The sequence below is a fragment of the Metarhizium brunneum genome, chromosome 3 (genome assembly GCF_013426205.1).
Source record: "Metarhizium brunneum chromosome 3, complete sequence".
Classification (NCBI taxonomy): Eukaryota; Fungi; Ascomycota; class Sordariomycetes; order Hypocreales; family Clavicipitaceae; genus Metarhizium; species Metarhizium brunneum.
The window spans coordinates 2705904-2728769 of record NC_089424.1 but is presented as its reverse complement, the minus strand read 5'-3'; the positions used below and the strand labels follow the sequence as shown (position 1 = coordinate 2728769).

General features: G+C 54.6%; 7 protein-coding genes across 7 annotated transcripts; 4 read left to right on the top strand and 3 right to left on the bottom strand.

The window, feature by feature from the left end:
* Window positions 1-4033: 4033 nt before the first annotated feature.
* Window positions 4034-4872, top strand: SUR7 (the record flags this gene model as incomplete). Its single annotated transcript, XM_066130704.1, has 2 exons — window positions 4034-4043; window positions 4148-4872. 2 exons carry the CDS (start codon window positions 4034-4036, stop codon window positions 4870-4872), a joined length of 735 nt encoding a protein of 244 aa, XP_065986639.1.
* Window positions 4873-5960: 1088 nt separating this feature from the next.
* wis1 (Protein kinase wis1) lies at window positions 5961-8033 on the bottom strand (the record flags this gene model as incomplete). Its single annotated transcript, XM_014689158.1, has 2 exons — window positions 5961-6353; window positions 6441-8033. The coding sequence occupies 2 exons, from the start codon at window positions 8031-8033 to the stop codon at window positions 5961-5963; spliced, it is 1986 nt and encodes a 661-aa protein (XP_014544644.1).
* Window positions 8034-13741: 5708 nt separating this feature from the next.
* G6M90_00g060740 (uncharacterized protein) lies at window positions 13742-15535 on the top strand (the record flags this gene model as incomplete). Its single annotated transcript, XM_014689157.1, has 3 exons — window positions 13742-14018; window positions 14082-15417; window positions 15472-15535. 3 exons carry the CDS (start codon window positions 13742-13744, stop codon window positions 15533-15535), a joined length of 1677 nt encoding a protein of 558 aa, XP_014544643.1.
* A 568-nt stretch (window positions 15536-16103) lies between these two features.
* On the bottom strand, window positions 16104-16950 carry PDX3 (Pyridoxamine 5'-phosphate oxidase; the record flags this gene model as incomplete). Its single annotated transcript, XM_014689156.1, has 3 exons — window positions 16104-16507; window positions 16582-16756; window positions 16843-16950. 3 exons carry the CDS (start codon window positions 16948-16950, stop codon window positions 16104-16106), a joined length of 687 nt encoding a protein of 228 aa, XP_014544642.1.
* Window positions 16951-17490: 540 nt separating this feature from the next.
* On the top strand, window positions 17491-19785 carry MCCC1 (Methylcrotonoyl-CoA carboxylase subunit alpha; the record flags this gene model as incomplete). The annotated part of the gene is made up of 3 exons (XM_014689155.2): window positions 17491-19508; window positions 19579-19657; window positions 19720-19785. The coding sequence occupies 3 exons, from the start codon at window positions 17491-17493 to the stop codon at window positions 19783-19785; spliced, it is 2163 nt and encodes a 720-aa protein (XP_014544641.2).
* Window positions 19786-19972: 187 nt separating this feature from the next.
* G6M90_00g060710 (uncharacterized protein) lies at window positions 19973-21067 on the bottom strand (the record flags this gene model as incomplete). Its single annotated transcript, XM_066130703.1, has 3 exons — window positions 19973-20128; window positions 20214-20776; window positions 20839-21067. The coding sequence occupies 3 exons, from the start codon at window positions 21065-21067 to the stop codon at window positions 19973-19975; spliced, it is 948 nt and encodes a 315-aa protein (XP_065986799.1).
* Window positions 21068-22104: 1037 nt separating this feature from the next.
* G6M90_00g060700 (uncharacterized protein) lies at window positions 22105-22779 on the top strand (the record flags this gene model as incomplete). Its single annotated transcript, XM_014689153.1, has 1 exon — window positions 22105-22779. One exon carries the CDS (start codon window positions 22105-22107, stop codon window positions 22777-22779), a length of 675 nt encoding a protein of 224 aa, XP_014544639.1.
* Between the last annotated feature and the right edge of the window lie 87 nt (window positions 22780-22866).

The window sequence follows — 22866 nt, the reverse complement described above, 5'->3', positions numbered from 1 at the left end:
GATTTCCGACCATGGTGCTATCAAAGCCGTTCAGAAATGAAGTTGGCTCATGTCACGTCGTGGTATTCGCGTGCAGACTATGATGAGCAGAGGTTTTCAGTCATGGTGTGGAAGCTGCAGGCCATTTTCAAGACGGCATCTTCCCTGTTGCTGATAAAAAGCCATCGACTTGAATGATGCCCCCGGACTTGAGTTGAAAGGAAGCAGAAAATGATCCAACTCTAGGGCTAGAGGCAACTTGACCGCGCTAGAGCCATTACATCCCAAGTTATAACGTCAGATGGCACTGCAGAAATAGCATGGGCTGTTGCCCGAGCGGGGGGGAATGAGGCTGAGGGATGTGCATCAGATTCATGGCAACGCAGTTGCTATGAAATCACCAAAGAAGAACAAAGCACCACATGACAAGCGTTGGAAGTGGTGTCGCTGCTTACGGCCTCAGTGGTTGCAATGAGTGAAGCTCGTCTTTCGACTGTCAAGAAGCTTTGGCTGCCTTGCTGTCTTTTGGCCATCCAACCGCCATGGATGTTGAGCTACCAGCGAAACACAATGTGCCCAAGTACGTTCAATCTTAGCATGGGTTACATCAGGAATTGGATTACACTGTGCCGCCATCACCGCGTCTGAGTTTGAGTTGGAACTCTAGTATTTGAGGGCTTTTGTTGCTCGCTTCAAGAGACGTACGGTAGTACACGAGCTCTACTTATTCAAACTCGACGCAAACTGCTTCTCGAGCAAGGGGGCGATATCAAGCAGGACGCTGTATTATCAAATATAGCCACTTGACACAAGCACTTTCCGCCCAACTCATAGCCAATAATCCCGGCGCTCTGGAATCAAGGCCCTCTGGAACTGCCACGCAGACAAACGCCCAGCGTGTACACTCGGCAAACGAAAGTATAGACAGGGCTACGGAGGGCTGCTTCAACCGTGCTAGATTGGTCCTCTGGGCGTGATATGAGTCGTTCCTGCTACAAAGTAATCATGATGAAAAGCAGAGAAGAGAAAGGGCTCTCGCGCAACAGAAGACGCCATGTTGCACTGGAACATGCAGCATGTGCCAACACGTCAGTCTGATCATCCAGAAATAAGCTTGTGCATAAATTACGTTGGCCATCTGACAAAGGCGGCCACCACGCCCTTGTTCCAGGCTACGCGTGGCTTGAATATGGGCTCATTCAGGGAGAAGAGCTGAGTTCAGACGAAGGCGCGTATATTCATGCACGCCATTGCCAAGGCGGGCACGTTGCTGGCATCACATGCACACTCGACCAAGACGCTCGCGTGTGGCTGTGAGGTCTACGTATGTGCCTGTCTTCCGCCAAGACTCGCGGGATGAGAGGGTGATGTCTCTATGTGATGAGCGAGACATGTCGAATGCGTTTGCTGGCGAATGAGCTCGTCCATGTCGCTGACTCGCTGCCCAACAAGCACCGGACAGTATAAAGCAATATCCAACCAGACACTTGAATATGGACTTGTGGCTCCCTACATCCCTCCTAGCACACTGCCGGCACGGGATTCGCAGACTCTAGGGGAAACCACGAAGCAGCATCGCACAAGAGCTTTGCTGGAAACCTTTAGCCGGTACATTGTCGTCAGATTGTCGCATGTCAAGGCGGTTTCCCTCGTTTGCGACTTGGTGACCGTGTTTTATAATAGGACGTGTCTTTACTATGCAGTCCCCTGTGCAATACACTACAAAAACGACAACGCACCCATTACTCAACTGCAAAGCGTTGCCGGTCAAAACTCACATTTTCCATCCATCCCATCCCGTAGATGGTGACGGCCGGAAACACGCCAGACCTCACGGCAACTTACGTGTACTCTGGGGCTGTACACCGCCACTGCAGCAAAGCTGTATGTGCATACCCATGGCATGATGTTGCCCGTCTTGGCGGTGGGAATCGATGCGTTTAATCGCTGCAAATGAGCAAGACGGAGAGCAAGTGAAAATAGTTGTAATTTTATCGTTTGTAGAAATAAAGAAGAAAATGTTTACGTTTAGAAACTCGATTCCATGTGGTGTCGATGGTTCACCGTTTGTTTCATCTGAGCACGCCAAAATAGAAAGTCACAAGAGTCGAGATGCGCAATGAGAGTGTCAACGTGGTTCGCACAGCACCAGGCCTGTGTCGCACAAGCTAGGGCAATGCCGCTAGACTCGAGGGAACGACAACGAATCGTCCAGCATGTCTAGCGACGTCATGCAAACCCAGCCAACATTGAAGCGGTCAAGTCCGGCGCAAAGCCTGGCGCAATGGGGTCAACGGGGTCCCGCAACGCAGTGGTGACACTGGTGAAGCACAGAGGATTGGAAACCCGGCTGAAACCTCCAGATGTCGCTGCAGCACGAGCACGGCGTGAGCCATGGATACTCTCCGTGCATGTGCTGGGCTGCCCGGCACTCGATGGCCGGAGCAACAGGCCAGCTGTGAATTACTGGGGCGAAACAGCTCTCGCCGGGTTTGTGATTCGATGACATCACAGCTCGGCGGTGGGGCCAATGGGGGGCCGGGGAAGCTCCCTGGAGCTCTGCGAAGGTTTCCCGCTAGTGGAGAATTGAGCCCACCAACTGGTCGGGTTGGTCGGCACACCCGCGGCACTGGAGGATACTACAACAACAAGTCAAGTAGCTCATGAATGTTCTTGGGCCGGGTTGAGGGCTGTTGCGAGAGCTCAAGCGCTTGGTCTGGCGGGCTGAGGGAACACGGGGAGCACAAGGTGGTGGAATTGGCGGTGCAGCCGGCGGGTGACTGCCACGATGCCCAGGGGATTAAGTTGATTGAGCATATGCGAACTGGGTTTTATTTATTTATTTGTACAAATTACATATATACATACTACGTACTTAAGTACATAATTCACAGCTGGACAGGGAGCTGCCACCTTGAGGTGCAGGGGCACTATTAAACATGACCGTGAACCGCCAATTATTCGACCAATCATCAAGAAGCAACTAGTCGTTGGTCATTGTACTCGTACATGGCCATATCCGCAAGACTATCGCCTCTCCCGTCAGGTGTATGCTCTATAAAAAAAATAATCATAGTCGTAGAAGTAATAACCGTCATGAAACTGGGCCCAGGTGCAAGAGTGTCGCTGTTCTCAGCCATGGTCTGCGGCATCATCAGCCAGCATCGCCCGCCGACGTCTCCATCCGCATCTCCATCTCCAATCCTCCCTCCCCCATCTGCACTGGGCAGCTGGGCCAATGGATGGCAATGCCGGCGCCCGCCAGTGTCGTCATGGCCAGTCTGCGAGGTCCACACCCATGGGCACCGGCGCCACGGCAGACGTAACCAAAACAAAATATTGAGGCCCAGGCCTGGCAATGGCTCATGAGGTACTTGGTAGACGAGGACACGCACCGGCTCTATGGCGCCGTGCGACCCGATCCAGCCCGGCGCAGAAGACCAGACGACGTCAAACGTACGTTTTTATTTCTACCGGCCGCCAGCCTGTTTCGCCTCGCAAACCACCTCTCAATTGCTGCCTCTATTCCCCCTCGCGCCCTGTGTTGCAAAAACTTGGTATTTCCGCTCCCCTGCCTCACCATCACCATCACCATCACCGTCGGTGGGACCACACGAGCCAACCAGCCGGTCGACGCTTATCCCTGCTCGTGCGCATTTCTTGTGCCCAAGAAATAACAACACAACCTGGCCCGACTGAGACACAGAGCTGCGCTAGCTTGCGACCAAAGCTGCCCGCCGGCTCTTCCCTCGAGCAAGCTTTCCATCACGGCTCTCATCTGCCTCGATCCCCGGCCTGTCTGGTGAGCTAAAACGCACCAGTGCCAATTCAACCAGTGTTCCCACACTTGCCAAACGACAATCGGTTGCTGTGTGTCGCGCCCGGATACAACAGCCAAGCCTGTCGACGCTACAAACGTGGCCGTTGCCTGACCTGCCCGCCTCTCATATACCAGCATACCCTCCCCCTACTTCCCTCCTCGAGCCTCTCTTCTCCATCCTCCCCATCTCCCAACACGATACGCAGCCGGCAGGGCTTCCGACAATTGCCAAAAATGGTGAAAAGTAAGTCTTCTCTCCTCCCGCCGCCCGCGCATCCTCCCCCCCCCCCCCCCCAAAACAACAAAACCAGCCATCACCAACTAACCACATCTCCCCTCCTCCCGCAGACCTCCCCCTCGGCCTCGGCGGCCTCGTCATGCTCGCCACCTCCATCCTCTTCCTCTTCTTCATCATCCTCGCGGGCGTGACCGACTCGACGCCCCTCAACAAGACGTACTTCCTGCGCGCCCACACCGACGGCATCACCGGCGCGCGCGCCTACTCGCAATGGACCTACTTCTACATCTGCGGCGACAACAACCAGGACTGCACGAGCGCCAAGGCCGGCCTCCCCCTGGGCTGGGCCTGGGCCGCCAACGCCCGCAACGTCCCCGACGACCTGGGCGGTAGCTACGGCGGCGGCACCACCTCGTACCACTACTTCTACATGTGGCGCTTCAGCTGGGTGTTTATCCTGATTGCCCTCTTCTTCGAGGTGCTCGCCTTCTTCTCGGGCTTCCTCGCCTGCTGCGGCCGCCTCGGCGCCGCCATCGCCTTCATCGTCACCGGCGTCGCGCTGCTCTTCCACGCCGTCGCCACGAGCCTGTTCACCGCGACCTTTGTCGGCGCCCGCAACGCCTTCAACGACGCCGGCCGCAGCGCCGACCTGGGCGCCTACGGCTTCGGCTGGATCTGGGGCTCGTTTGTCGCTGCGCTCATCGCCCTCGTGCTGTTTGGCCTGGGTATCCGCGGGGACAAGTCTGGCGGTGGTGCCGGCGGCGGCGGCCTCTTCCGCCGCAAGAGGAGCACCCGCTCGTACGAGGGTCGTCGTGTCAAGGATGAGTATTCGTGAGGAAGGCGCTGGATAGTGAAAAGAAAAAAGAGACTATATAGTTTTGCGTTGCCGTCTGCGGTTGTTGATGCTGGGTCGTGAGTGGCTTGGTTTCTGCCGCGTGTTGCAAGTCGAATCCACGCTCCTTTCATATTTCCGGCGTTGCGTATCTTGGGATAAAGATGCTTTGGCATTTATTGTTTGTTTCTTATTTATTTATTCATTTTTTTTTCTTTTTTGGAGACAACATCGACGCTCATTTCAACGATACCAACGGCCGCGTATACGAAACGGAGGCGGGAGGCGTCCGTGGCTACGGACACGCACGCAGCGCCCTGGTGTACATAATAGCATACATACTCACTCGTTTAGCAAAGGAGATGGATACCCATGCGGTTGGGGTGTTGTGGAATTGGTAATAAATAATTTTGATTTGAATGCCATGACGGGAGATGCTATTTGCGCACGGCGAACGTCTACGTGAGATGTGTAAACTTACTCTTGCCATGCCGAATTCAGTAGAAAGCGTACCAAGCGCAGCACGCCTGAGGCACAACTTCACAAAGATGACGGGACCAACATGTGAAGCAGTCCATGATTGTTCATCATTCACTCTATGTACATGGCCTCCCCACCCTTTTTTTTCCCGCGATGCAAACTCACCCCCGCCAACCTGAAATCAAAAAACCAACCCACCCGCGTTGCCCGTGTATCATGCAGCGTCTACTCTTACCCCATGCGTATACAGTCCCTAGATAAAACCTATAATAAACAGCAGACAAACCAAAATAAAAAAAAAGAAAAGAGGAACAAGAGAAAAAAGCCAACGGCCCCAGACACAAACTCTTCACAAAGCAGCAAACACACCTGGCTGGTATTCGCCAGTCCACTGGAAGCGCTCCCCATGCACAGCCGAAACGAGATACCAGCTCTGTGTCGGTGGGCGACAACGTCGGGTATTATGCCTCACCCTTTTCATTTTCAGCAACAAGTATTCGGGCAGACTTTGCCAGGGGGATGCGAGCCCCCCACCCCGCAAAGCAAAAGGGGGGGGGGGGGGAATGTGCGACTGCGATCATAAGAGGTTTTTTTCTTTTTCACGCTTGGGCTCAAGGCTTCCTGTTCAACGGCGGACTGCTGCTGGGACTCACGGAATCCAGGGGCACTGCATGCAGCGCAGGACGAGAACCGTCGCCGGACTTGTCCTTGCCGCCTTCAAGGACGCCCTTGACCCATGCTGCGACGTCGGCGTCTTCGGTGTCGCCCCCGCCGAGCTGGAGGTTGCCCACGGCTTCCGCTGCCTTTTCAGCTTCCTCACCTTCCTCGACCTCTTCCGTGATCGTCTTGGGCTTGGAGAAGGGCTGCAGCCAGGGGTGGTTGAGTAGCATGGCGTACGTGGCGCGCATTTTTGGCATCTTGTGCAGGCAGCTGGCCACAAAGTTTTGTGCAGTTTCCGAGTATCCTTCTTTGGGAAGATCGGGCGGGTCACCTTCTACAATGGCCTAGATGCGCGCGTTAGTTGTCGTGTTGTGTTTTCACCGTCATAAGCTTTTTTTTTTTGCCGCCCGTGGGGGGAGGCGGATACTCACGTTCAACTGACTGAAGATGGTGGACGACACTTCAGGGGGGTATGGATATCGCCCCATTGCGCATTCAATAATGGTCAGGCCCAAACTCCAGATATCACTTTGCACGCTATACGTTCCGTCAGAGCTGCCGGTTGGGGCCATTGCTCCGCCAGAGATTCGTTCGGGGGCCATGTAGCTCTGACAACCAATGTTCGTCTTGGCTATGCTGGCAACCAGGTTACCGCTGACGCCAAAGTCGCAAATCTTGACCTGCCCTCTGGTGTTGACCAGAATATTCGTAGGCTTGACATCGCGGTGGATGATGTTGTGCTCGTCCTTGAGGGACTTGAGCCCCATGACGGTGGAATAGGTGATTTTGCGCAGCACGTTTTCGGGGATGCCGCCGGCGTACAGTTTGTCGATGGACCCCCCGTCCATGTACTCGATACAGATGTAGACTGCTCCCTCCTGGAAAAACGCACCGTAAAAATCGATAATGTACGGAGAAACGCACTCGTGTAAAATCACCAGCTCCTTCAGGATGGTAGAGAACTTGGCGTCGTCAAGCTCCAGTCGAATCTCCTTCATTGCCATCAGCTTACCGGTCGTGCTGTCACTGCCATTACCGCTGTCTGGAGACGAGGCCTCGCCGGCGGTTGCGGCTGCCTTTGTCTCCTGAGTGTCCACAACCGTATCTGAAAGCGAGTGTGGTAGCCGCACGCCCGATAGGCCATGTCCAAATCGTGGAGCTGACGGTTTGGCATGCTTGACTTTGTAGACGGTGCCGTAGTTGCCCTTGCCCAACTCGTCGAGTATTTGCACCTCGTCGAGAGAAATGGTGAATGTTTGCCCGCTGGCAAAATTGACGCCAGTTTTGGTAATGGTGGCGGCTCCGTCAAACGTGATCCAGCCCTTCTCAGCATCAATGTATTTCTTAAAGTCGTCCAGTTTCGACCCGAGACCGGATCCGTTGGGCTTTTGTTGGCCGCCTGGCGCACCGACCTCCATGTCAGCAAGTTTGGGAGCACCGGCCCTCCTGAGGCCGGAGGGGGGCTGCGTCGAGGTCCCGGCGCCCATATCGGACAGCTTCATGCCGAATCTTCTCTGGCTCAGGGACGGTTTCGGCACCACGGGATCCGAATTCGGATGCGGCACAGGGCTTGGCCGGTGCATTGCAGCTGCTGGCATTGCCAAGGCAAACCCGTTTCGACCGGGGCCTGGGAAGGAGGGCGACGGCGAGTTTGGGGAACTGGCTATGGGCGACCTGCCCATGCGTGATTGATGAAGAGCCCGTGCTCTCGCCATGACATCGTTGTTCATGACGCCACCTGCGCCAGTAGCAAGAGTCGGCGGGGTGTTTGACGGGTTTCGCGCTCTCCCCAACAATCCCATGGATGTTGAATTCGAGTTCATGTTCCGCGGGTCGGATACGGACCGCAGCGACGGCATTCGCTTGGGCTTGTCCGCGGCACATGGTTCTTCAGGCACCGACTCGTTGGCACAGCCGGGTTCAGAAGCTGCATCACCATCACATGCAGGAGATGTCGACGACTCTACGTCTTTGGATGGGTCCATGTCGCCCGGCGTCACCGGGATCGAATCGGAGCCGCTCATCGCCGCAGCGGAAGTGGACGAAGCAATGAAGCAACGGTCCTGGGCGGATGGCGCAGCCGCTTCCGCAAAAGAGCTTCGGTGTACACCATGCAATTTTCTCGGGCATACGTCGTCGCGCTGTAGGAGAGATGGCAGATCTACTCGATCCGTCGTGAAGTCCGGGATGGTGATATTGAATTGTGAGCGGGGGGAAGAGAGAGACGGGATTGTCGCGGGGGAGGTTTTGGAATTGAATCAGTGCATAATCTGCACTTTGGTACGGAGTGACTACCCTAGGCAGTGTTGAGTAGCGGGGCGTAATGTGGGCTCAAGCTAACAATTGGCGGAGCAGGACATCAAAGTAAAAAAAAAAAAAAGCCATAGACTAGATAGAAACCGGATTGTAACAAGGAATTGACGGTTGCAAGCTGGGAAAAGGTCTTGTAAAAAAAAAATTTGGGTGGTCGAATACTAACAGTACTCGGTAGTTTGGGTTTGCAAATGTCGACTGGCTGATTGGAGACAAACTTCAACGACGACTGGGGAACCGAGGCCGGCAATAGTCTGGTTATGTGGTTCAAATGTTCCATGTCGCGAAAACACGGCCCCTATTGCCCAACAAATCACTTGCCACAACGCTCTGGCAAAAAGGGCCCCCATGCATGCCTGTTCTCAACAAGGCACTACAAGCAACGACAACGACAACGACAACGACATCAACAACCAGACAAGAAAGAAAAAACTCTTTTCTGGTGGAACTTTATGCCTGATGCCTCCAAGTATAGACGTCTTGGGCAGGCAATTTTGTGACAACTCCGTCCCAGTGGCTTTGCGGCGCTCATGGCTCAGGGCCTCACCGACGTCGACAGTGGGCCACAGTGGGGCGCTGCCGCAACCGGGACGCCAGCGTCAACCAGACGCCTCACCTGTGCAACTTCACATGTTCCACCAGCATGCCAGAGCTGGAAGTGAGGCTGCGAAAAGGCACGGCATCCAATCAAATATTTTCCGTGCCCTCTTGAACTAGCAAAAAGGCGTCGAGACAAGACAACAAGCCGCGTCATGCTCGTCGTTGTTTCAATAGCTGGCGTTGCTAAGTGACTCACCGTGTCTGTTGGACGCCGACATGTTGGTCCTGACTTCAATCATGGCTGTGCTTTGGGTGGGAAAAAAAATGTCATCGTCTCGACGGTGGCCAGGATTCTCGGCATTGCTTCCCAACGGACATGGATGGCCGGAATTTTTTTCTTTCTTATCCTCTTTTTTTCTTTCTTTTCCTTCTTCCAGGTGAGCAAACTACTGTCAAGCCATGCATCACCCCTTCAACCAGTCAAGATATGGGGTGGCTTTACGTTGACGCGGTTGCCCAAGGCTCTTTCTGGACGCCGAGGCGACAGTCTGGTCCTTTGAGATGAGAGAACGGAAACGCAGGGCCGCGCATTCGCCTATACACCGTGATGAAGGCTTTGGGCCATTGCTTTGTCCTCCGCGGAATTGTCCGTTCCTAGCTGAACAATGGCTTTCTCGTCTTCCAACACGGCGCAAGGGGCTGGCATGTACCCCATCGGGCAGAATGTCTCTGAAGCCGTTGTGATGCCACCAGATCGCATTGAACCCAAAGCCCAATGGCAGCGAGTAAAACGAATCGACGTCCCGTCCATCTGCTCCGTACTAGGCGACAACCAAAGTCGAGATAAGGTTGTAGGCAAGCTTGCTCACCGAGGTCGTCGTGGCGTGGGGACGCATGACGCATCGATGATGTCTCGGCCTGTGTGTGTAATGTTAGTCCATGCGGCCAGATTTCTACTCATGTCACCACCAAACGCAAAAGCGTAAGCGAGCTGCTCGGCAGAAAGTTCGTTACGGCTCACACAAACAGGGAGTGTTCGTCTTGGTACGTCGGCCAAGATATCTCACCTACCCGTGTGAGAATCTATTGCAGAATCTTGCAACTGTCCATGGTTCGACAGTTCCAACCGAAGACGGCATGATGCATGATCTGATCTGCGGAGTTTTCCATGTTCAAGAGATGGCGGCATGGTAAGTTAGTACGGGTGCGCATGCTTCAAGCAGGATTCTGGGATAGATGGAAATGGCCCAAGGTTTACATGCAACATCGGTTGCTTGGTAGCATCGCGTATCGAAGACACGGCAGTCCAGCCGTCGCTTGTCACATTGAAGGACTGTCGAGGGTCGGCGAGAACTACCCACGTCAGCTAGTTTACTTGACAGACGGCGACATGTTCCGTCTACACAACTCTAGCATATCGAGAGCAATTTGCATGTCCCGGAGCTCATCCTATATGAACCAGCTGCATGGCTGTTTTCAGCAACCCACCAGATCGGGGTTTGATAGTGGCGTAAGCATCGCCAAGTACCTTGGCAACCAAGATATATTCCTCTTTCCCTTGCACATATGTATCATGGTCTCCATCTGTCGTGTCCCCTGTTTTGGCCAGCAGCTAGATGTCAAGATAAGAGGTTGATACAAAATTGTGTGCTGCTGTGATACAAGCGAAGGCGTCATCAGCCGCTCGTGTAAGTCTGTGAGAAGGACAGGACTAGGTAGTACAGTCTGTCTGACTCGACGTCGCTATACAGGCGCAGGGCGGCATCTCAGGATATGAAACCTGTCTCCTGTCGTTGTCCAGCAATGCATGTGATATCTCTCAGGGTAACACCATTATGTGCCAAGCCGTGGAGGTTCATGGACAGCACATAGCGCCGTGGTGCGGGGAGGTTCGAACGCAACCAATGTCTGCAAGAACATCAAGGCGAACCCACGGCATACTGAGAAGAGAAGAAACTTGGCAAAGATCCACATGATATGTGATGCGACGGGTTTGGAGAGAAATGAGGAGGCATGTCGCGTGTCCAATTTCTTCCGATGTGCAAAGAATCTGGGGGTCCTAGCGAGCGAGAGGCCGGCGTGATGCGCCATATCTGAGAGTCGCAAAATCTACCTTGAGTGGCTTGATGTCTTTAATCCTGTCCATGCAACTAGATCTGCTTTGCGCTTATCAATCAGACCACTGAGGAGCCGGAGGCCGCTGAGCTTCACCGCTTCCTACTGGTTTACACAGATTCCATTTTGTTGCCTATGGTCTAGCGCATGTACACACTTGAGGCTAGAAACAATTCGGCAGGTTACTGAATGCGTCACGAGTAGCCACGAGTGGTGCTTGTCGTGCTTGTCGTGCTTGTCCCGAGAGGCGAGAGCCGCCATCTGAACATGTACGTGCGATCAACGACCGGATGTTGATGCATTTCTTCCTCTGCAGATTGGATTTGCTAGCCTTGCAAACCCCGCGTTTCGAACACTCGGCAAAGTCTGCATCAAGGCCATCGCATTGGGGGCAAACAATCTGGGGTTGAACGCGGCCATGACAGAACCAGAGTCTAACCCAGCGGCCATCCATCTCCAGCCCATACCATGTTCGGATCGCCCCTCCGGTTCGAGGTGTTGATAGGAATTTTCCATTTGGCTTGCCGTGTCGTCCGTCTGTGGCTTTATCTCGGAGCGCCCTGCCGCTGCATATCGGCCACGCGCTACAGAGAAGTTGGCACGGCTCGTAATTTTTGTCGCAGCGGCGCTTTGATTTGGCCAATTTACTCCTTTGAGAAATGATGCCCAAGTCGACAAGATTCATATGGCACGGCGTCCACGGTACTATTCATTTGCGTCTACCGGCAGGAAACATGGTGCGTTCAAGGTGATGGCCCTCGTCGAATCCTGCCCTGTGCGAGCCGGCGTGCCCTGCAGTCAGAATCAATTGGCATTGGAAGCCCATCCGGAATCATCTCTAGGACGCATCCTGCCAACCACGCACCATCCAGCCTTGCAATTGCGTGAACGCAGCCGGCTCAAGGCAAGCATCGCCAGTTCTCTCGCGAAGCCAGGCGCCATACGCAATAACTGACGCCTCGGCGGCAGATTGAGGCGTCGGTGGAGAGAACCGGCGGCCTCCTCTCGCACCACACGTGGTCGACCTCTGCACATCCACAGGATCGACGGACTCCCAAACAAGACGCCAGGTTGCGCCACCGCAAGCTCAAAGATGTGGGAACGGGCGAGATAGCAAGGCCCCCCCGGTCGCGCGACAGGGAAAGTCGATGCGATGGGGCCGATGTGGCTGGGAGTTTGGGAGTTGCATCACCGGGCATTTGTCCCGGTTGCGCCTGGTTGAAATTGTACATATTCCAGGTTGACGACGAGACTTCAAACGTCGGTCCAGAGTTGAGTTTCGGTTATGGCGTTCGCGAGGGGATCGAGCCATGGAATGAACTTTGGCCGCGATGCCACCACACTAGTAGCTAGGAGGGAAGTTTATTCTGAATTGAGTGTGGGGGAGCCCGACCACACGTCAGATTGATCTGGCTGCTTGAACTCGTGTGAGACCTGACCTCTCACGGCTGGGCTGGGCCGTCTCACACCTGTCCCGAATCGCCAAATGATATTGATGCGTTGAATGGCGTGACCGGCGGTGGATACAGAAGAAGAGCGAAATGCTGCAAAACGCTGCAAGATTGGGCAGAAAGACATCATTTATCAGCGAGAGGCAGGCAATTGGCCGTCATGGTGAGCCAAGCGGCTAGCTGGGAAATTTGTTGCTTTATTCTTCTTCTTTTCGTTATGAATGGAACGCGCAGCGTTAAGTGCACTGCACCAGATGTTCAATGCTGTTGTCAATTCAGAGTGTGCCATCAATCATTGATGTCAAGTGTCAGTACATGTACCCTCGGTGCTCGTACCTGGTACTTAAGTAGGCAGCGTCTGGTGTACTCAGTACTGTCTGCTGAGCTGGTACGGAGTACCGTCCAGCGCATCGAGCGCATCGAGCCGCTGTCAATGAAACTTCAATGTTGACGCCTCCCGGACAAAGGCGCCGTGGGGGCGTGTTCGGTCCATGTATCTGGTTCGCTGTTGCCTATCGGCGCATCGCCTTGCTCTTTGCTCTTGCTCTTGCTACCAGCACACCCAGCCAGGCCAGCCCACTTACTAGACCAGACGGCTAAGCCATTCCTGGCTCCCCATTTTTCTTTTTCTGTTCTTAACGCCTCCCGTGCCCCATCGGCTTCAGATACTAGCAATGCTATGAAACCAAGCTGCGGCATCCTTCCAAGCTGCCAAAGCATTTCCTTTTTCTTTCATTGCCTCTCCTCCAACATTCTGCCATGATCTTCCCTCTTGGCAGTTCCATGCCGTAACAAGGGCTGCATACTCCGTACATTGCTATTCCGCCTCGGCCGCAGACAGACATTCTGCCACATCGTCCCCATCGGGGCCCTTCGAATCATTGGCCCACTCAACGCTCATCTCGTTCAACAACCGTGCCTGCCGTGATACTGCATTTCTTGGCGTTTGCGCGCCAGTGCAACCCAATCCTGCAGCCTACCCACGCACAGAGACACCTCTTGACGCTGTCCTTTTCTTGCCTTGGTAGGCAATACGGAGTACCGCTCCTGCTTGCCGCTCGACCCTGATTGCTTTAAGGTTATTCCATCGACACTCGTCGTGTTCGTACGCCGTTGCCACCGTGCCACCGATAGAAGCCCTAGTGGCTCTCGCCTGGCGATAAAAGGCATCCTGGTACCCGCGCGGCCTATACACCCCTCTGCTTCATCCTTCTCGACGGACCTGAGTCAAGGGCCGATATTTTCCTTCACTTCGTGATCAACCTCTCGCTCGAAATTTACACATCCATCAGATCCGCCGTCAGGGGAGCTTGATGGATCTCGCCAGGGTCCTCCCGAAGCCGACGTCCTTTCGACTAGCCCAGCTGGCTCAAGATGCATACGACCTGCCGTTGAAGGCTTTCAACCAAAATGGCAGCCCAGAGCCGCATCCGTCTCTTGCCTACCTTTGTCTTCTTGTTTTCGAGGCTGTCCTAGAAGTCGTCTGCGTCAGCTTGCCGGGCTACATTATCGCTCGGCTGGGCCATTTCGATGCTGACAAGCAAAAATTCTTGGCGAACTTGAATGTTATGCTGTTCACGCCATGTCTCAGTGCGTATCCAAACTGCATTAGCCCTCTCACGACATGAATCTAACAACCCACTACTCTAATAGTTTTCACGAAGCTTGCGTCGCAGTTAAACGCTGAAAAACTATCCGAGCTCGCCATCATTCCCGCCATCTTTGTTGTCCAGACCGCCGTGTCATGGATTGTTTCCGCTCTTGTCGTCAGGGTCTTCCGATTCAATAAGCGGGCTTCCAACTTTGTCACTGCCATGGGTGTCTTTGGAAACTCGAATTCACTTCCTATCTCGCTTGTCATGTCACTTTCACAGACGATCAAGGGTCTCCACTGGGACAGAATACCGGGTGACAATGACGATGAGGTTGCTGCCCGAGGCATCTTGTATCTCTTGATTTTCCAGCAACTCGGCCAGTTGGTGCGCTGGAGCTGGGGATACCACGTTCTGCTGGCTCCCAAGAACAAGTATGCAGAGTACCAAGACGAAATTTCTGAGGCTGGTCAGCAACGGTATCGCGACGAGCCTGTGGAGAACGAAAATGGCCATCTTTCTGACAACCTCGACGGTGATACGATAGAGGAGGATGAGACACAAAGTGTTGACTCCCATGACTACATTCCCGCGGGTCGAACTCCGACTGCTGGTGCGTCGCATGCGTCTGGGACGGAGTCTAGTGATGACGAGGAACTGCTGTCGCCCAAGAAGGCCAAGGCAGGCTATTCAACTTTCCCCAATGGACAGAATGTGGCTGTCAACGGCAACGACAACACCATGTTTGCGTTTCCTCATATTCGAAGTCATGCCGCTAAAGGAAACTGCCTATGGACTAGTGTCAAAGCCTCCATCGGCAGTATTATGCTGCGAGCGTACAATGCCATGCCTCGTCCCTTGCGAGTTACTGCGTCGTTCTTGAAGCAAGTCGGTGTCAAAACGGCGGTTTTCGTTTGGGAATTCATGAACCCTCCTTTGTGGGCCATGCTTTGTGCTGTTCTTGTTGCCTCTATTCCGTCGCTTCAGAAACTGTTCTTCGAAGAAGGCACTTTTATCAATAACAGTGTCACTAATGCCGTCGTATCAAGCGGGGGAGTTGCTGTGCCATTAATTTTAGTCGTCTTGGGCGCGAATCTGGCGCGAAACACCACAGCTTGCGAAGACAGCCACGACCCTGAGGAGGAGCAGATTGGAACCAAGTTGCTTGTTGCATCGCTTTTGAGTCGCATGGTCCTTCCTACCGCCATCATGGCCCCGATCCTAGCCATCACTGCCAAATATCTTAACGTCAGCATCTTGGACGATCCAATCTTCATCATAGTCTGTTTTCTTCTCACGGGTGCGCCAAGCGCTCTGCAGCTGGCTCAAATTTGCCAAATCAACATGGTTTTCGAAAAGACCATGGGCCGTATCCTGTTCCAGAGCTATGTCATTTGGTGAGTTGCGTTGGAGCTCAAACTTCCATGGTACCGAAGCTAATCATACTGTAGGATTCTTCCGTCTACCTTGGTTCTCGTTATGATGGCGCTCGAAGTCGTGGAGTGGGCGAAGTAGTTTAAGCCGTGCATACACTCTGTTTGGCATCATTTCCACCTTTTTCCTTTGCTTTTTCCCTTCCCTTCCTTTCCTTTGCTTTCCTTTCTCGACGGGTCGGCATTGTTTCTGCCGATTCGTACCTTGACATTTGGTACGTTGCATTGGTTGGGTAAATTCTAGGCTTGGGCAGGAGCTTGAATCAATGCCCATAATCATGGGTATTGATACATTGTTAGCATGGCATCTCATACTCTTCACAGAGCACATGGTAGATGCAAGCATCGGCGTTTTGTATTTGACACTGGGTAGCGCAGGAAAAGAACCTGGTTGTATGATATAGTGAACAGCCATGACCAAAATTGAGAGGAGGAACGGTTCTTGTGCCCTAGTTCGCTGATTATATATACTGCTGTAAGGGCCACCTAGTAATCGGCCATGTGCGAAAATCCCGAGGTAAAAAAAAAAAGGTCAACCGAAGCGGCAAAGTTGGCAACAAGAAGAAAACGGCGACAGGGTCCAGTAGTGCAGCAAGAGTAGTAGTAGTAATAGTAGGCAAATCTGTGAAATCAAGTCGCAAGTAGTGCAGTTAGGCCCCGTTGACCAAAGACGCATCTGATACCAAAGCCCAGTCCCGGACCGTACCCTTCCAGTCACTGATTCTGACGTCCTTGATATCAACAATGATGACCCGTACCTCCTCCCCGGCCACAAAGTGACTTCCACGGTCATCGGCACCAGTGTTGCTGTCCTGCCGGAAAATGCTCTCACCTTCCTCAAAGGTATTGTTGGCGAGATGCTGTTCCGTAAAATACTTCTCCTCGTCTGAGCCGGACGGGGCCAGGCGGGCGGCTCCTCCTATGGTAGCGCTGATGCTGGACATGGCCGAGGAGTTGAGGTTGAGGAGAAGGGAGGCGAGGCTGGAGCGGTGTTCGGGGCCTGGAGAACCGCCAGACATGCGGCGGCCCTGGGTAGGTGGCCGGTGGGAAACCCCTGGTTTTGGAGTGAGTTGGGTGGGCGATGATGGTCCCGGGGGAGGGGGAGGGGGAGGGGGAGGGGCGACTCACAGTCATGGACGAGGAGAGAGACGCTGGGGTTGGCGATGATGTTGGTCGTCTTGCGCGAGGCTGGGTTGGTGGTCATGATGATGACGGGCACGGAGGAGTACGGCGACGAGGGGAGGTATGTGTAGTTCATGAGCGAGACATGAGGCACGTTATCTGTGCATGTTGCCAGATGGAGCTTTGGTGGTGAAGAGGGTGTTAGTCGTGGTTGTCACGGAAGCATGAAGATCGGGCTCAGATTGGCGGGGTTAGACGGGCACTCACGAAACGAGCATTTTCCAGGCATTGCACTACTTCTGGGGGTAGCGAGTTGGTGGTTTGCTTGTGAGTGTCGCCTTCGGAGGCTTCGTAGTTGAGTGGAATTTTGTCCATGGTTGTCGGAGCGTGAAGGCTTGGGGAGGACGAGGGCGGTATGTTGGTATACAGTCAGCTCGTGCGGCGTGGTCAGATGCGCGAGGTCATCCGACTTGCTTCGTGCGTCTGCCGGCTGGGCGTTGAGCTGCAAAACGTCTGGTGGGGCAGCTGAACCGGTCTGGGAAGTAGCAGCTCTACTGACAGGCCTGCTTAGTAACGAGAAGACATCGATGGAGTCAAGCTGCTCCCGGAGAGAACCCCAGATTTTCTACAGCCCCGGCAGGTGGGCACCTGAGCCGCAGGACGGACTTGGACTGACGTCGGCCTGCTGGCTGCTGGCTGCTTGTTGCTTGGTTTGCCGGCTACATTCGGCTCCCCACGGTCGGATGTGTGTCTTTGCCAGAGCTGGCAAGCCCGTTGAGCCGAACATAACTGGGCGAAACGTCCATTGCCCGCGAGTCTCTCCATCTCCCTCGAAAAATTATTCATGGTCGCTCTTGGTTCTGAGGATATCCTGCGCGCCCAATTCTCGAGACAGTCCTCGGCACCACTGCAGCCATGCGTTCCATCAGAGCCAATCGCCTCCCATTGAGGCCCCTGCCTCGCTACACGTCCACGGCGTCTTCGTGCGCCCCCAAGACGACCGCCCTCAGCTCGGTGCTCATTGCCAACCGCGGAGAGATTGCCATTCGGATAAACCGCACCGCGGAGCGGATGGGCATCCGCGCCACCACCGTCTATACGGACGTCGATGCGGGTTCGTGGCATGCCTCGACCGGATACCAGTCCCTGGGGCTTGGCCCAGCCAGCGGCTACCTCGACGGAGACAAGATCATTGCGTTGGCCAAGAAGCACGGGATCCAGGCGCTGCATCCCGGATATGGTTTCCTGTCGGAGAATTCTCAGTTCGCCGAGAAGTGTGAACGGGAAGGCATTGTCTTTGTCGGGCCGCCCGCGACGGCCATGGCTGACATGGGCAACAAGGCAAGGAGCAAGGAGATCATGACGGCTGCCAACGTGCCCTGCGTTCCCGGCTACCACGGCCCGGAGCAGGGAGAGCAGGAGCTGCTTCAGTATGCCAAGGACATCACGTTCCCCGTCTTGTTGAAGAGTGTGCGTGGCGGCGGTGGCAAGGGCATGCGAATTGTCATGACAGAGGACGAGTTCATGACCCAGCTGAAGAGCGCCCGTGCTGAGGCTCGCGCCTCGTTTGGCGAAGGCGGCGAGGTGATGCTGGTCGAGAAGTACATCGTGCGGCCGCGCCACGTGGAGGTCCAGGTGTTCGCCGACAAGCACGGCAACACGGCAGCCCTCGGCGAGCGAGACTGCAGTGTTCAGCGACGACACCAAAAGGTCCTTGAGGAGTCTCCCGCCCCTGATCTGGACGAGGCTACGAGACAGGACCTGTGGGACAAGGCTCGCAAGGCCGCTTCCGCCGTGGGCTACGTGGGCGCCGGCACGGTCGAGTTCATCCTCGACAAGGACAGCGGCAAGTTCTACTTCATGGAGATGAACACCAGGTTGCAGGTCGAGCACCCCGTCACCGAAATGGTCACGGGCCTGGACCTTGTGGAGTGGCAGTTCCGCATCGCCGCCGGCGAGGAGCTGCCTCTGAAGCAGGCCCAGGTGGAGGAGCAGATGAAGAAGCTCGGCGCGGCCATCGAAGCCCGCATCTACGCCGAGAACCCCGAGAAGGGGTTCATGCCCGACTCCGGCAAGCTCGTCCACGCCGTGCTTCCCGAGTCCGTCCAGGCCGACCCGGACGTCCGGCTAGACTGGGGCTTCGGCTCCGGCAGCACCGTGTCAGAGGCCTACGACGGCATGATTGCCAAGCTGATTGTGCGCGGGGAGAACCGCGAGCAGGCCATTGCCAAGCTGGCGGCCGCTCTGCGCGCCTTTGAAATCGTCGGCGTCAGCACCAACGTCGAGTTCCTCAAGCGCCTGTGCTACTCGCCCGCCTTCATCGAGGGCGATGTCGAGACCGGCTTCATCGACAAGTGGCGCGACGAGCTCTTCAAGCCCAGGCACATCGGCGACGAGCTCTTTGCCCAGGCCGCCTTGGGCGTCCTGAGTCTGCAGCTGAACGGCGCCGAGCCCCACGGCCAGACCCTCGGCTTCGGCGATGCCAGCGCATCCAGCGAGCGCAAGCTGGCTTTCAAGGTCCTCGACGGGTACAGCGAGAAGGAGGGCGAGATTGTCGAGGCGGCCGTCACCCAGACCGGGCACAACCTGTACAATGTCACCGTCTCGCGAAAGGGACAAGAGGCCCCCGCCGTCTTTAACAACGTTGCCTCCGAGCATACTCCAGAGGGCGCCGTCATGAAGCTGCAGACTTATTTCCCTGCCGAGAGAATACTGTCCTCTGTTGTCCCGCAGACGCAGGACAACGACACCAAAATTACCGTGTTCCAGCATGGTGTCAAGACTGATCTTTCTTTGTTGCCGCCTTCGTGGTATGAGAAGGCGCTGGGGCTGAAGGAAATTGCCGCCTCGGTGGTTGCTCCGATGCCCTGCAAAATTTTGAAGAATGAAGTCGTCGAGGGTCAAGAGGTCAAGAAGGGAACACCTCTTGTAGTGTGAGTCCACCGCGCACCATCTCTTATTTCTACGTTCAAGTTTTCACTAATTTCTTTTTTTTTTTCACAGTATTGAGTCAATGAAGATGGAGACGGTGATCCGATCGCCGCAGGACGGCGTAGTCAAGAAGCTAGCCCATAAAGAGGGTGTAAGTTATTCCCCATCAAGATTCCAAGACACGGCAGGCTAAGTTTTTGTTTTTTCCAATAGGATATTTGCAAAGCAGGCACAATTTTGGTATTATTTGAGGAGGATCCAGCCAAGGGGGAAGCATAGGCAAAATTTCACAAGAGGCGTTTCAGGACACGAATCAAGATGCTGGGCGGCAATGTATTGAGTATATATATAAACGATGACACATGCTAGATGATGATGGCCGTTCTGATGCATTGTACACAAATTTCTGTAGCTGTTTCTCCCTGGAAAGCGCTGTGGTTGTTGCGTCGAGTTGTCTGCTGGGTGACTACCTCGTCCTCATCCTCTTGTAGTCGTCGGGAAGATGCCTGCTCAACTTGCTCTTCCTCGCTGCCTTTCTAATCCGAACCCACCACTCCTCAAGGCGTTTCACGTATCTCGGATCAGACGGGGGTATGTATTCCGTAAATCGTTTGATGAGATTCTGCGTCTTTGTTAGCCCCCCCTGCAGCTGCACATACACAAAGAATGAAAGATGAAAGGGAGGAGGATGAAGGGGGTGCACCAACCTCCTTGGTGGCCAACGTGATGAAGCCCAGGACAAAGGCAACCCATGCCAGAGTTCCCTTTGTGCCGAGAAACTGGTTCCCGCCTCTGAATTCCACGGTCCCCGTACACCGCCCCGTCTTGGGGTGCGGGAAGATGTTCTGGAAGTTCCATAGGACGTATCGGTTGCCCTGCATGTACATGTAGATGTCGGTCTCGCTCCGCAATGCCTTGATCTCGGAGGCGACCTGTTTGAGGCTCGAGGTAGACTTGCCCCAGGCCAGCGTCTCGCACACGCCCGATCCGGAGCTCTGGCTGTTCAGCTTGCAGTACTGGTTCTCGCGCCGAGCCGGGGGAAGCATGGACCACATGAAGTCCTCGTAGGCGATTGTCGCAAAGGCGATCTGCTTGAGGGTGCGCAGCTTAAACTTGTTCTTGCGGCTGACGGGCGTGACGTGGACGTGGCCGCCGCAGGACTGGTCCTTTTGCGGGTTGAAGTGCACGCGCATGGCTTCCCAGAAGTCGCTGAGGATACGGGTGAGGTGAAGGGTCGTGTCGAGACGGGGCGACACGACTTCCATGCAGACTACTTGGAGAGTCAGTATATTGTATGGGGGAGTCAGCGTTTGGGTGTGCGTCGAGACGAACCGTATGGGCGAGGACGTTTGAGTGATCCATCGCGGGTGACGAACCATTTGCCGCCGTAGTACTCGGGATGCTTGCTGTATCTCGAACAGTCATCGTGGACGGCTTCGATGCCTCGATTTTGTAGTTTCTGGGCCAGCTGTCGGTACCAGTCGACGTTTGTGAAGCTTTCGCCGCCGCCGTAGGGCTTTCCTATGGATTCAATCTCGACGCCGAAGTTGTAGTGTCTCATGGCGACTGATAGACGTGACGCAGGTGGCAATGGATAGGGTACGTTCCGGTGCAGGAGTAGAGTGAGTTTGACACTGTTGGAAGATGCGGACTTGGAATTATATAGAGAACATGCACATTTGAGGCCTGTTGAACAGTCGACATTGGTCACCTGAGCATGCGTATCACAGTCTCTGAATGGGACGAACTGCCCTACTCTTGTCTTCTCTGGACGAACAGTTAATACGGGACAAAGCCCACAGGCTCAAACATAGGCACGCAGTCTGGTATCTGGTAAAGGAACACACAGCAGACACAGGTAAGCCTCACACGTATTGTTTCTGAACTCGGTACCTTATACGGGCAACAGTACCCAACACAGATGGAAAAGAGGCCCAATTACAAAGCCAGAGGATGAAGGGGCAAAAAAAAAAAAAGGAAAATCGAACAAAAACCTGAACTGATGTCGTTGCTTCGTGTCACCCCAACGGAGTATTGTCCCGGTGTCGATGAAAACAAGCATCGATGTCTCAACCACCACACGAAGTTGCCCAATTGCTCGCGTCACGCGAGGCTTCCTCGTGCAGGGTTGGAGGTTATATGTGGCGTGGGCGGTAGAGGTTCGTTCGGTTGGACAAGAAACGTGTGGAACTTTGACCCGTCACAGCCTCATTATGCGAGGCACAAATTCTTTTGTCCGACGTCTTTGGATTCGCCGCCGTTGAAATATGAGCAGACGAGTCCCCCGAACGTGTGAAGCTTCGATTGGCGGTGTCCAAAGACGGTCAGCAACTCGCGGCCAAGCAGCATGTTGCTGCCCAACATATGCACAACAGATCCACCGCCATGACTCCGGTTTGCTCGACAACCCCAAGCATGGAGCAGTGCCAGGTTTAAAAGTGACCTGCTATTGAGCAGAATGAGGCACTTTTCTCTCCCTCCTCAGCTTCTGGCCAGTGGATTTCCCCTCTTTCGCTCCGTCGCTTGCCCGCCGCCTGACCACTTTTTTGCTGCATTGGAGGGAGGAGGAGTACTTGATCGAAACGAAGCAAGCCAGCCATGGGCGAAGCAGAGGCAGCTCACGCGCCGTCGGGTGACCCTCGACATGCCAAGTATTATTTTGCTTACGGCAGCAACCTACACATGAAGCAGATGCAGCGCAGATGTCCCAAGAGCAAGTACGTCGGCTTTGGGCGGCTACCCAACTTCCGATGGCAAATCAACGAGCGCGGGTATGCCAACGTCGTATACGCAGAGGGGCACTGGGTCGATGGTCTGGTGTACGAGATTGAGGAGACGGATGAGGAGAAGCTCGACATCAGCGAGGGCGTCTCCAAGGGCGCCTATGAGAAGCAGCATATGCAGGTCAGGGTCAAGCTGGCCTGCTGCTCGCTGTATCGCCGCTCTGTTCCCTGGATTGTGTCCCGCGGCGGGCCATGTCGCGTTCGCAAGAGTGCCAAGCACAGCCATCGGAAGACGACCGCCACCATTGATAGAGAGACCGACAATGTGCTGGTGTATATAAGCCTGGTGCACGTGGTCGATAGCAGCCCCAAAGAGGAGTACATCGATCGCATCAACCGTGGGCTCAAGGACGCAGCGTCTCTCGGCATGGATGATGACTATATTCGCAACTGCATTCGGCCCTTTGTACCAGAATCAGGTGGCTCAAGCCAGGAAACACCCACGCCTACGAGATCAAATTCGCCGCGAGCAAGTGAAGCTGGAGTATAAATGAAGACTCAAAATAACAAAACGAGTTTCCCATGTTTCCTCTTCGTACATTGTGTTTGATGGGGGTTGAGTTTCTCTCCTTCGTCA